This window comes from Tenrec ecaudatus, chromosome 18 (assembly GCF_050624435.1).
Source record: "Tenrec ecaudatus isolate mTenEca1 chromosome 18, mTenEca1.hap1, whole genome shotgun sequence".
NCBI lineage: Eukaryota > Metazoa > Chordata > Mammalia > Afrosoricida > Tenrecidae > Tenrec > Tenrec ecaudatus.
Window position 1 is genome coordinate 47,981,269 of NC_134547.1, and position 13,785 is coordinate 47,995,053.

The 13,785-nt window shown below is 43.0% G+C and overlaps 1 protein-coding gene and 1 pseudogene across 3 annotated transcripts in view; both read left to right on the forward strand.

Moving 5' to 3' along the window:
- The window catches only part of RSPRY1 (ring finger and SPRY domain containing 1), a 47,024-nt gene that overhangs the window by 12,938 nt on the left and 20,301 nt on the right, over window positions 1-13,785 (forward strand). For all 3 annotated transcript variants that reach the window (XM_075536389.1, XM_075536388.1, XM_075536390.1), the window contains exons 2-6: window positions 4,712-5,211; window positions 9,774-9,826; window positions 11,111-11,223; window positions 12,614-12,740; window positions 13,433-13,491. In XM_075536389.1, the coding sequence (XP_075392504.1) occupies window positions 4,865-5,211; window positions 9,774-9,826; window positions 11,111-11,223; window positions 12,614-12,740; window positions 13,433-13,491 (699 nt within the window). In that variant the 5' untranslated portion in view covers window positions 4,712-4,864. The remainder of the gene's footprint in view (window positions 1-4,711; window positions 5,212-9,773; window positions 9,827-11,110; window positions 11,224-12,613; window positions 12,741-13,432; window positions 13,492-13,785) is intronic.
- On the forward strand, window positions 5,977-6,158 carry LOC142432811 (U4 spliceosomal RNA; annotated as a pseudogene).

Sequence of the window (13,785 nt, forward strand, 5' to 3'; positions counted from 1 at the left end):
CTGAACCCTGTTTGAATTTCTGGCAGCTCCCTGGGATGGACTGCTGGAATCATTTTTAATTTTTACATTTTACTTGCAGGTGGTATTAATGATAGTTTGATAGTGCCCCTGTTATATTGGTTAGTGTAACCACAGATTGTTACACCTTAGGGATTGTGATCGTCAGTAGTGTGGCTTTCTCCAGCCTTGAAATAGGATGACATAGGTCTCCCTATAAAATTCACTACTGACAAATTGATAGCAACTCACGTTGGCTCTGAAGGACAGAGTGAGACTGCCCAGTAGGCTTTCTGTGGCAGGTGGGCTTATGTAACAGACTGCCACATCTTTCTCCCAGGAAGAGCTTGGTGGGTTCAACCTCCCTGACCTTTGAGTTGACAACTGGATATTGTAACCACTGTACCATCAGGGCCTCTTCACTTATATAGGAGGGTAAGTCAAAGTATTCCTACAAGATCATAGAAACATTCATTGAAAATATCAAAATGTGAAGCTGTTGTTTTTCAACATATCTTTTGTTAGGTCTATACATTTCTTTCTTTCCCCCCCCCCCCACTTTATTGGAGGCACTTAACAGCTCTTATAACAATGCATATATCCATTGTATCAACCACATTTGTACATAGTTTGTCATCATCCTTTTCAAAACATTTTCTTTCTACTTGAGCCCTTGGTATCAGCTCCTCTTTTTTTCCTTCCTCCCCCACCCTCCCACTCTCACAAAATCTTGATAAATTGTTATTATTTTCATATCTTACACTGTCTGCTGTCTCCCTTCACCCATGTTTCTGTTGTTTGTCGCCCTGGGTTGGGGTGTGGTGGAGTTTTATATGGCAATCATTGTGATCGGTTCCCCTTTTCACCCCCCACCTTACCCCTGCTCCCATGGTATCACTACTCCCATTATTGTTGCTTAGGGGTGTATCGGTCCTGGATTCCAAGTGTCAAGATCTCTTATCGGTACCAGTATACATGCTCTCGTCTAGCTGGATTTGTAAGGTAGAACTGGGATCATGATAATGGGGGTTGGGAGAGAAGCATTAAAGGACTTGAGGAATGTTGTATGTTTCATTGATGCTATACTGCACCCTGATTGGCTCGTCCATTCCTTGTGGCCCTGCTCTGAGGGGATGTCCAATTGTCTACAGATGGGCTTTGGGTCTCCACTCCACTCCCCTCTCCCCTTGTTCACATCCATATGGTTGGTTGTTTTGGGTCTTCTGATGCCTGATACCTGATCCTGTCAACACTGGTGATCACACGGACTGGTGTGCTTCTTCCATATGGGCTTTATTGCTTCCCAGCTAGGTAGCCACTTGTTTATCTTCAAGACTTTAAGACCCCATATTGCTATATCTTGTAATAGCTGGGCACCATCAGCTTTCTTCACATTTGCTTATGTACCCATTTTATCTTCAGCGATTGGGTTGGGAAGGTGAGAATCACAGAATGCCAGGTTTAAGAACAAGTTCTTGGATTGAGGGAGTACTTGAATAGAGGCCCAATGTCCGTCTGCTATCTTAATACCTAAAGATAAATATAATTACATAGATCTATGTCCCCATTGTTATATAAATATATTTACATATGTATCCCTCGAAGAATAAGCAAGTACATTGTCATGATAGGAGAAAAAATGGTCAGCATAACTTTTTTTTTCCATTAATACAATTTTCAGTTTTTAAATTTTTCTATCAAAATTATTACCCTTTTGGGTCACAGGGAGGAGACGAGTCAGGGTGCAGTGTAGCAAAGATGAAACATACAACTTTCCTCTAATTCCTAAATGCTTTCCCTCTCTCGCCCCCCCCCCCCCCATCATGATCCCAATTCTCCCTTACAAATCTGACTAGACCAGAGGATGTAGACTGGTACAGATAGGAACGGGAAACACAGGGAATCCAGGATGATGACCCCTTCAGGACCAGTGGTGAGAGTGGCGATACTGGGAGAGTGGAGGGCGGGTGGGGTGGAAAGGGGGAACTGATTACAGGGATCTACATATAACCTCCTCCCTGGGGGGCGGACAACAGAAAAGTAGGTGAAGGTGGAGAGCAAATGTCTTGAGAATGATGAGGGCAATGAATGTACAAATGTGCTTTACACAATTTATGTATGGATGGATTGTGATAAGAGTTGTATAAGCCCCTAATAAAATGATTTTTAAAATTAAAAAAAAAATTATTACCCTTTTGGAATTCTAAAATAACATGACCTTCTGAGCTCTCCTCCCTGCTATGAATTCAACTGGCTCAGCATAGCTTGTTGGAAGCTGCTGTTTTGATTGGACCACTTTTTTGAAGACACTCATGAGATTCAGACGTGCAGATCACTGAGAGAACTTATCTGCAGTCACCGACGGAGCGCAGACATGTTGAAGCCCCATTTTTCTGCAATAAATGGGCGCATGCAGGGATGAACTAGAACTTTAGTGGCAATTCTTCCTGACTTGCCCTCATAAACTGAGAGGAAGAAAAGTATTAAAAATCTCAAATCACACCACAATATTTGTGGAATCAGCCTAGTCAGGTTTAGAAAAAGTAATTTGTAAGCGTATTTTAAAAGGTGTCGCAACAGATATATGAAGCCTTTAATGCAGCGGTTCTCAACCTGTGGGTCACAACTCCTTTGGGGGGTGGGAAGGTTGAATGACCCTTTTACAGGGGTGACCCGATTCATAACAGCAGCAAAATGACAGTGATGAAGTAGCAAAGGAAATAATGTTATGGTTGGGGGTCACCACCACATGAGGACCTGTATGAAAGGGTTGCGGCATTGGGAAGGTTGAGAACCACTGCTCTAATGGGTTATCTCTGGAAAGGCAGTGGAACTCTGTAAAAGAGGGGTTTTCGTTTTCACCACCCACATGCTGTGGACTTGCCAGCATCCGTGTCCTTACAGTCAGTGTGCGTTCGGTTGTTGCTGTTGTCATGGTCATCAGGTCAGCCAATGTTAATATTGTCCGGGGGGGGAGGGGATTCCAAGGATGGGCACTAGTGGCATACCAAGGGGGCTCACACTCAGTGCCGGAGCTGCCAAGACCTGGAGCACAGTGTGCGAGGACACTGGGGACTTACTGTGAAAAGGGCCCGAGCAGAGCTCTTCCTGATAGACCCATCGACATGGGTGGCAGGACCCTGAAAAGGCGCCGCCTCTGAATTCTGCCTCCTCTGTGCTGTGAAGATTGAAATCTCTTTGTTCTCTGCCCTCTGCATTAATGGAAATAGCAGAACTTGGGCTCTCGACTGGGTAGGAAGTGTGCTCCTTGAAAAAGCTATTTCCAGCTGAGTCCTGACAGCTCTTGCCGAAATTTCAAACTTTGGAGATGGCCTGACTGATTCGGGGCAGTGAGCGCATCTGTGGCTTGACTTGGCTCTGCCATGGCTGTCTTTGTCAGCTCTGGAGGGTGGGCGCCTGTGCCTATCGCCATCTTCCTTCTCTGTTGCTACCTTTCCTCTCTCCCTCTCCCCCCTCCCCTCTGACTGCTTGTCCCCTTCCCACCCCCTCCCTCCTGACAGATTAGATATTATATGTGCAAGCTCTGCCTTTCTTCATAACCGTCTTCTGTTTTTGCCCTAAGAGCAGTGATTTAACTGGACAAATACTGAAAAGAATTTGCTGCATTTCTGGCCAGAAGAATGGATACAATATTTCTCTTGCTGCTAATCCGAATGCATTATAAATTTTATTTATACCCATTCCTGAGCCACTGCTCAGTACTTCAGACATCGATTGTAAACAGTCAAATGTTGAGTAGGGACTGTCATTACCAGGCCTGCTTCCAATTTTACTCTTTGCCAGAACCTAACCAGGTTTGCCCAGCTTAATGAAGAGCTGCTCCTAGTGTCAGGAATGTTGATGATAAATTTGTTGAGATGCGAGTGGCAACCTTTGAATTCCTGGAGAGCAGGGACTTCACCTGGTTCACTTGATTCTCCCGGGCCAGGTCAGGCAGTGGTGCCCTGCACTAGGTCTTGGTCAGAATTTGCAAGGAGAGTGTTGCAAGCTTAGTGTTAACTTTGTAGCAGATGTGCTTGCCAACAAGCTGATCACTGTAGAAATGTAACCTTTCTCAACAAGCGTCTTGTTCATTTAACAAGAAAACAAGTTGTAGCCAGTTGTATGATTTCTGTCAATTTGTGAGGTCTCCAACCCACTCTTTTCTTGTGTTCTTGATAGCAAACAGATGTTAGCACATTTCTAGCTGAACTTCTACTACACTTGCTCTTGGCCAAAAGGCCGAGAAGCGATCTCTCAGAATTTTTAAACAACCCACACTTGTAATTACTCTATTTGAAACGTAGTACATTTTTCTTATGTGTTTGAATTAAAAAAGAGGCAATTTAGGTACATATATATTTCACAAAAGGAGTCCTTGAAAACATTGCACATGTTCTTCTGATGCATTTCTGTATACATAGGAAAAAGTATACAACATAGGTTTTAAAAAATCAGTTGTAACATGTGTGGTTCTTAGCAAGAGTATGGTTTATTATTACATTTTAGAATATAATGATTCAAAGGAATTACTGATTGTTACTCTGTTATCCAAAGACATCTCTTTGTGTTAGAAACCTGTAAAAATTACCAAGGATGATTCTTCATTGTGATCTCTAATTTATTAAATGAGTCTAGTAAAGTTTGAGTGATTAAGTGGACAAGAGTCTTCAAGTCATCGATTTTTCTCCCTCTCTCTATCTCTCTCTTTTAGAACAGTCACTGGATGCCCAGCCCCTTGTAGTTGATAATGTTGGATATCAGCTGTGCAGCCTCCTTTGGTGTTCAGTTTCTAAAAACCAATAGGATGGAACTTCTCCCGCTCCAGATTATGAAAATGGTACTTGGAAAACTGAAAACTATCTAAATGATTGTCTTTGGTTGGGCCGTGTTCTTAGCAAGCAGAAGCCTTGGCCAGGGTCTGCTGGTGACTCTTGAGGAGCACATCGCCCACCTCCTGGGAACGAGAGGCACCTTGACCATGGGCAATTCCTGTATCTGCCGAGACGACAGTGGAGCAGAAGACAATGTTGATGCCCAACAGCAGCAGTCTGAGCACAGCGCAGTACCCACGGCTGACACGAGAAGCCACCCCCGGGACCCTGTTCGGCCACCACGGAGGGGCCGAGGACCACATGAGCCGAGGAGAAAGAAACAAAACGTGGATGGGCTGGTGCTGGACACACTGGCTGTCATACGAACCCTTGTAGATAAGTAAGTATGTGACTCACCATCACCTGCTGTGTGACGGGAAGGCTGCTGCCAGGAGCCAGGGCTCTGGGGCTCCGACCAGTCACTGGGTTATGTTTACCGAGCCTGGCTGATGCTCCCTCCTCATGCTCAGATGGCAGAGTCAATGAAAAGGTTTTGTGTTCTCACTGCTACCATCCACTCCTGTCTGGAAAGTTCTAAACATTTATGTCGCAGAGCATGCTAACTACTAAAATCTTCATTAGAGGTTGTGGTTTAAAAAAAACAAACAGGGCCAAGAGTCTTAGCCAGGAGATGGTGGTCTGAGGACTCGCTGCCTTGAGCGTGCCTGTCTGTTCGCGGCCAGCTGTGCAGCGTGGATCGGCGATGGAGTGCGTGTGTGCATGGCTGACACAACTTCTGTTGGCAACCTGAAGACAAGGCCTAGGGGAGTTTCCATTCTCAGGCTTCTGCAGCTTTGGCTGGGCCTGGGGAGGTCCATTTAGAAAGTTTGTAAGTTGAAGCTGCAGGGAACACACCTGGGCCTGTTTAATTTTCCCTGCTTTGTCTAACTCTTAAGTACAAAAATCTCATATTAAATAACAGTACAATTAAAGGGCATTGTTCAAGTTGAAAAAAGACCTTATGTGTGTTTGTATGGTTTAGTAGTCAACATCGCAAGTTTTAAAACCATGAGGGGCGCAGGTTCAAATTCTGTGCCAGTTACATGACATTGGGTCAGTTACTTTTCTGGGCTTCAACTTCCTCATCTGTAAAACGAGCCTTTTCAGCTTTGTGCAGTGGCAATTCATAGCCAATGAGGTTTACCCGAGGTGCGATTATTGCTAATTGAAATCAAGCCTTCTCGTTTAGGGCTTGTTATGCAGTAACATACATGAAGCGTTGACAGCAGTGTCTTACCTGTAACAGTTATCTTCCAATTTATTAATTTTTAGTTAATTTTATTAATTGGGACACCGAAGTCATTTGTTCTCTCTTTGAGAAATAGTTGTTTTGGCGTACACGTTGTATATCCTACAATTGTTTATTCACATTAAGAAGAGTTACGCAATCATCGCCCCACAATCAATTTCAGAACACTTTCTTCTCATACTCTTAGCTCCCCTTTTCCTCTTGTCCACTCCGGCCATGCCCTTAAGTAATTATCAGTCCAGCTTCTCTTTGTAGATTTAACTCAAAGTCGTTCATTTTCTTGTTAATACATAACAATTTTCAAGTATAATTGCTCAAATAGATGGTTTAAAAACACCCTGCCATAGAGTTGATTCTGGCTCATAATGACCCTAGAGAACAAAATAGAACTAACTACTCCTTGGGGGTTCTGAGACTGGAAGTCTTTATGGGAGCAGACACCTTCGACCTGGAGGTGGCAGCCCAGGTTAGTCCATCACATCAACAGAGAGCTTTCAATAAAGCCAGCTTTGTTCCGCTTCTCAAAAAATATAGCATAAAGCAGGGTGTACCCATGCAGATTATCATACAGTGGAGTTTTTTGTTGTTGTTACTGTTACACACAAATTGAATTGATTTTGCACATCTACTGTGGAACATGCTTGGGAATGGTAGTCCCATCAAATATTTTCCAATATTGGTTCAGAAAGTTCTTCCTAAATTTATTAAAGTCAGCTGTGACGATGTTCTGGTATCTAACTAAATTAAATTTAAGGTAGGCTCACTGTGAGTCAGAATTGACAGCCACAGGCTGTGTGTGTGTGTGTGTGTGTGTGTGTTGATTTACGTGTAGGAAGTCCGTGTTGGACCCTAAGGATGTCGTTAATGTCCCCAACGCCACCAAGGCTGTGGACATTGTCACATAGAACTTCTTAATGTGAACATTTTAAAAATAAACAAACCACACAAGCTATGTGATTCTTAGCCATCAATACCGGATCTTTTACTGACCTTCAAGGAAAAAGCCAAAACACTCTTCCTCATACTGCAAAGTGAAACGCCGTCCTTCCCACATAAGGAAGTAATCCACAGGCAATGTTAATTTGAGCCCTTTGGAAAAACAGGTGCAGAATAAACCTTGCTATACTTCAAAAGAGAATGATTAAGGAAGTGGGAGTGGGGGTGGGGTGGGTGGGTAGAGCAGATAGGAGTTTTTTTTTCCAGAATTCAGGAAAAGATTACAAGTTATAAGTGAATGTGTTGATAAAGCCCATAATTCATTTATGTGGTAAACTTTTTAATAATCAGGTGGCTTTTAGTGTAAACCAATATTTACTGAATTTAAATATAACTCTTAGAGCAGATGTACAGCAAGTGTGGAAAAGGCACATTAGAGAAGATGGTGACCAGACCAAGTTAAGACCACTTATAAACATAGAAAGGTAACTTGTTATTAGGAAGCTGTTACAGGGCGAAAATGTCATAACTTGTAAAATTCCTATGGCTGTTAAAATCCAGCCGGGAAAATTGTTGAAGTGGAGGATGTAGTAAGACTTGCACCTAAAGTGGTGTACCCAGCTTTCAGTTACAAATGATCTGTGTTGCCTTCACCTCTGTGCTTGTTTACTTGGGAAGGAAGACCTTGGTCTGACAAGAGCGCGGTGAGCAATGCCCAGCGAGCATTCGGTGGCGTGGGTTCTCGTTTTCCATGGGCTGGTTGGCAGTAGGTGCCTATGTACAGCCTGCTGGTAGAGCGTGTGTCCTTTCTCTCTCTCAGCCGGACAAAGCAGTCTGCTCTGTGTTGTTGTGGTCTGTTCGTAACCCTTCATTCTGAAGTTGTGGAAACTTCTTAGCCATAAATTCTCCCTCAGAATATGGCTTCTGTTAATTTTTGAGTGGATTTCTCAGAACTCCCCTCCAATTCATTCATTCTTTCTCCAACTGTGGCCCATCTGCGTTGGGCCATCCGGTGAGCTTCTGTTTCAATCTTTGTCTGATTCCCATCTGTCTTTCTGTTTCTTATATTGTTTTTATACCTGAGAATCTTTAATAGACCATCATACCTCACTATTTACAACCCGCCACCCCAAAGTCAGCACTCAGAGCACTGTCACCGTCATTCAGCCGCAGAGAGAGGTGCAGTACTAGAGCCGACCCGCATACTCGTCTCAACGAAGGCTGCCCGATGGGGTGTCCTGATTCTTGTGCTGCCCTCCCAGTGTAAACAAGGGGTCTTCTCACAGTTTATTCAGCACCTCCGTTTTTTAATTTTCATGCTCTCTGAAAAGGCCAGACCTCCCGGCATGGCATTCGCTGCCCTGCCCTGGCACTCCAGAGACAGTTGTAGCTCGCGTCATCATTCAGAACCTCTTTCCTGCTCCTTTCCCACTGTCTCGTTGGCTGAGGGTGGCTCCTTGCTGAGCTCAGGGGGTTTAGGTCTCACTACCCTGGGTCACAGGACTCCCAGTCACCTCCGCTCAGTCTCTGCTCAAAGCTTCGTTGTCCCATAGCTGTAGCTCCTGCCTCCCACCGGAAATTTCAGCTCCCACCTCTCTGTTCTACAAATGAGTTTATGTTGCGTACAGGGACGTGTGCATGCGCGCGTGTGTGCGTGTGTGTGTGAAACATCTCTGTATGGAATGTAGGAACCCACACTTCTGCTGGGTTGTTGACTGTCACAGAACATTATTTTTCCTCTTTCACTAATCCTGCTGTCTCTACCACTTAGCTCTGAAGATCAGTAGGTAACCGTCCTGGTGCATGTAAGATACGTCTTCCAATCTGCCAGCCAGTGTGTGTGTGTGTGTGTGTGTGTGTGTGTGTGTGTGTCTGTACAGGAAAACTCTATATGTAGGGTCTTGTGTCTGATTTAAAAATTTTCATAATTGATAAGGTTTTGTATCTCTCTCTGCTTTTAACTTCTCTCGCCATTTTATGTGAGACCTATATTACTGTTTCTAGATTGACATTCTGACTACGAGAGTATTCATTTGTGCCCTGGAATGTACTGCATTTGGTTATCCTTCCATGTGGGGATGGTCACTTAGATCGCATCCAAAATTGTGTTCCCACAAAGACCACCGCAGCGGGCAGTGCTCTGTGTGTCTCTTCAATGACCCGGGTAAACTTTCCCAGGCCCGGGGGGCTAGGCCAGTGTCATGTCATTAGGGCATGAACTATGTTCTCCAGAATGAAGAGAGGCAATGCCATTTTAAAGCAACACCTAGAATGTGAAATAGCTCGTCATGTTGCATTGAGTTTCTTCTAACATTGGGTTTAGTGAAGTTTCTGCCTGTAGGAATATTTTCCAGAAGAAAATTCAAAAGGGAAAACATTTAGGTAGCCGGTGCTTCCACGAGCCAGCAGTTGGGAGTCTCTCTCGTGGTGTGAAAGTGAGTTTCATCTGAAAGCAGAGTTGGCCCAGCCTCCAGTTTACCCTGTGCTGTGCCCTAAGCTCCCGTGGCTGCCCATCTGCATCAACCCGGCCCATTCCCTTTGTGGACCATCACAGACGGGGACCTTGAGAAATGAGCGCACACAGTGTATACACGGAATTCCATCCCATCCCATAAATTCATGATTATCTCAAACCCTGCACTTCCCGTTCAAAATCTAATTTGAGATTGCCATTAATTGTTTCCTCAAGTTTGACGCCTTGAATGTTTGTTTTTCAGTGATCAGGAACCTCCCTACTCAATGATTACATTGCACGAAATGGCAGAAACAGGTATCTTTTTCAGTTTTCTTGTGGATTAATGATTATGAAGAAATGCGGTCATCATTTGTTTTTCTTCCAGATTAGACATCAGATTAAACATTACTGGTTACATACTTGGAAATATGCGATATGGGCTAAAATGGGTCTTTCTAAATGGCTCGCTTGCCCTCGTTTTTCCTGTATTTTCTGCTGGTGGGTATGCCTAGAAACCTAGTGGGCTTTCCAGTTTGGGGGACTTTTCAGTCTCTTGTTTTATGAGACAGTCTAAACGCAGAGTTGTCATTTCATCCAGAGAAACCACAGGGGTCGAGACTTAATTTATAGAGCACACTTTTTCCGTGTCCTTAGCCCTGTTGTGTGTTTCACACCCTACCCGAACGGTCCCAGGCACTTAGCACACACAACAAAGGAAAAAGCCCTCCCTAGATAGTATTCATAAACACTATCTATTGCACCATGAATATGCACTGTACCTTTCAGTGATGGGTTTATCTCACTTGGAATTATTCAAATGTTATTTTAATTTTGTAATTGACAAACCTTTGATCATAATTGTGCAAGAACAGCTAAACCCACTGCCATCGATTCTGACTCACATATGAGGTCTCTAAGAGTATACATTTTTATGAGAGCAGACAACCTCATCTTTCTCCCACAGAGCTGCTAGTGGGTTTGAACTACGAGCCTGACAGCTAGCAGGCCCAGTGTCTAATCCACAGTGCCACACCAAAGGTCTGAGCCTAGAATAGGGAAGAATGTTTTACTCCCTCAATTCCCTAAACATCCTTCTGAAAGAGAGCCAACTGCTTAGTATATTTCTCTCAGTTAATTTGTGTGTAGTTAATTTGTGTGTAGTAAATTTGTGCTTCAAACTATTTTAGTCATAATTTGAGACTAAGACTGTAGCCTAAACTTCCTCTCTCTGAAGATCCCAGGAATCACCAGACCTCTCTCTTATAAGTTAGGATGTGTTGACACTATCATGATAATATTAGCTGCCTAACAGCTCTGAGGAGGACCACTGGGGTACAGGGTTTGAGTGCCTGCCTGCTAACCGTCAGCAACTCCCCTTCTCAGAGACCCTGTGGGTCCTGTAGGGTGACTGACTATGAGTCGAGATCAGCTCAACAACAATGGATTTATTTTGATTGGAGTTTTAATGGCTGCAGGATGATGGCCAAAAGTGTTTATATTTTAATGTGAATTAATCTTGCATGATTTTATAAGTTTTTGTATGTCTTTACAACTTTAAAATAGTAGCTCAGCCATCTAATCTTCTTGATTTGCTTGTAGATGAAGGATGGTTAGATGTTGTCCAGTCTTTAATTAGAGTTATTCCATTGGAAGACCCATTAGGACCAGCTGTTATTACGTTGTTGCTAGATGAATGTCCATTGCCCACTAAAGTAAGTCAATACTTATTTTCTGTGAAACTGTCATCTATGCCTAAGCCTAGGCAGAGCGGTCACAAAAACAGTTGCTGTGTTGCATCACTACGCGTTTGGGGTTGGCTTTATTTAGCATTAATTTCATGTTGTAAATTTGCTTTTTATTGCTGTTGAAGTGCCACATCCTCTTTCTGTAAATTCCTTTTTTGTAAGGCTGCAGTTGACACTGAAGACACGTCCAAAGTGGAGGCTTGTCTATCTGGAAGGGCAATCTCTGCTCAGGAACTCGAACAGAATGTTCAGCCGTTGAGTTGATTTTCTTATCTTTCTTTAAGCAGTTTCCGTGTACGTAACAAAGTTGCTGAGACTTTCTATTCAGAGGAAACACTATAGCACTAAGTGTGTTTTTTTAGCTTTATTCAAACATGTTCAAGAGTGTATTACTTTGGTTTCTCGTATAATTAAAACAAAAGCATCAAACTTTGGTTGACTTTAATCTATATGAAATACTGAATCTTTTTTGAAATTTTTATTCTGACATCTTCCGTTTGTCTGTTTAAGCCTCAGACATTTATGCCCAGCATGGGGAAAGACATGGGCAAAGGAAAAAGTCTTTGGTTGAGTCGTTGATAAATAGACCTTTATCTGGGCTAATAAGAGGTTTTTGGTGTGATATTCTTCTAACACATCATTTAAGATTTGTTTACACTTGGTGAAAATTATTTTAAAATAACTTTTTTAAAGTTCTATTTATTCCTCTAAGTTGGAGTGAGTGATTTGGCTACACCACTCCAGAGTAAAATACCCCAAATACAGGTGACAGTGGCTCCAGAAAGCCTAGAATCTATGAGAACTTGAAATTTTGTTCTGTATTTCCCCCCTCTTGATCAGGATTTTTCTATGCAATCTATGATCGAAATGGTCAGGGACAGTAGACTGAATGACCCAGTTTTTCTGGTCTCATGACATAGGAGGCCATTGTTTTCCTGGATGCAATTAACTACACACACATTCCATAGCCGAAACCAGAAGCACTAAACATGTTATTAGGCCAGTTCACTGGGTGTCCTGTGAAGCCACGACCCTGAGCTGTCACACGAGAAGCGAGGCCCCGTGAGACATTAGGTTGTACATACACAGCCTCAGCAACGACGCCTCGGTCCCTGTTGTGCACCAGATACGCGTTTTAAATGAAATAAGATCTATCGGTTCACGTAAGATAATTTTCAGATTGTTCAAATGATATTTCCCATCAACGGGTGGGGTCTTTTGAGTACATTGTTGTTATTTTTGTATGATCACTTCGAGTTCATTTAACACGTGGTTACAACTTTTATCTCAGAGAATAATCTTGCAGTAAAACCGAGTAATATATGTGTCAGATCCCCTTGTACATTCTTGTTTTCAGGATGCACTCCAGAAATTAACTGAAATTCTCAATTTAAATGGAGAAGTAGCTTGTCAGGACCCAGGCCATCCTGCGAAACACAGGAACACATCAGCAGTCCTGGGTTGCTTGGCTGAGAAGCTAGCAGGTAACTAACTGTGAGAAGCCCCGCAAAGATCTTGCATCAAATCTGTGAACCCAAAACAAATGTCTGAAAATACAATTGAGGAACAAAAACTAGCTGGGGGAGGGAAAAAAAAGAGTTGACTCAAAAGCTTTAGAGGTGAATGCAATATAATTTATCTTTGTGACTTCTCTGAGGGAAACTTGGAAGAAAACTCATTTTACTTATTACTTTAAAATTAAAAGGAGGAGCTAAACTCATTATAACAAATGAAGATGGATACACATGCTCTATACAGCTTAGCCAAGTCAGGAAGGCAGGAAAAGAGGAAAGTGAACTTTAGCTTGGAAGCCTTCTTGAGAAGACACGGTGTAGCATGTCTGCGAATATGACCCGTCTTAGGAAAGCTAGCATCTGGGTCCAAGGTGCAATGAGCAGCTAGTTCCAGCGTGCTTAGTGGAAGAAGCAGTGGATTTGAAATCAGAATCCAGGGGTGAGGGTTCAGACCCTGCTGCGTGCTCTGGGAGCTCACTCCTTTGACTCTGAAGTGAAGGGAGCGGGCTCTCCTTCTGCAACCAGTGGGGGATGAATGAGGTCATGTGCACGAGAGGACTTTGTGAAAATGTAAGATTTCTACCTAACTTCCCACTAGTTACTGTTTAGTAAATACAACGTGGCGTATTTAATTCTCTCCGATGTTTATTCTGTTCATGTAGGTCCTGCAAGTATAGGTTTACTTAGCCCAGGAATCCTGGAATATTTGCTACAGTGTCTGGTAAGTGAGGCATCAAATCTTAGTCATCTAGAATTGTGCACGTTCTCAAACTGCCAGCATTGCCTCTGGCACAGACAATGGAATCAGTCATACATTTTATTTCCAGGTGTTTCCTGAGGCTTTATTTATTTCCTAGTTAAAAGAGAAAAAAATGTGGGTGGGATAGGAATTTCTTACCAGCAAAAGCAATTGCATTGGTCTGGTTTTTCATTTAGCCATAAGATAAACCACTGTGATTGGCTCTTTGGTGTGTCCATATAGTCTGCCAAATAGTAGCAGGGACCACCACAGTGG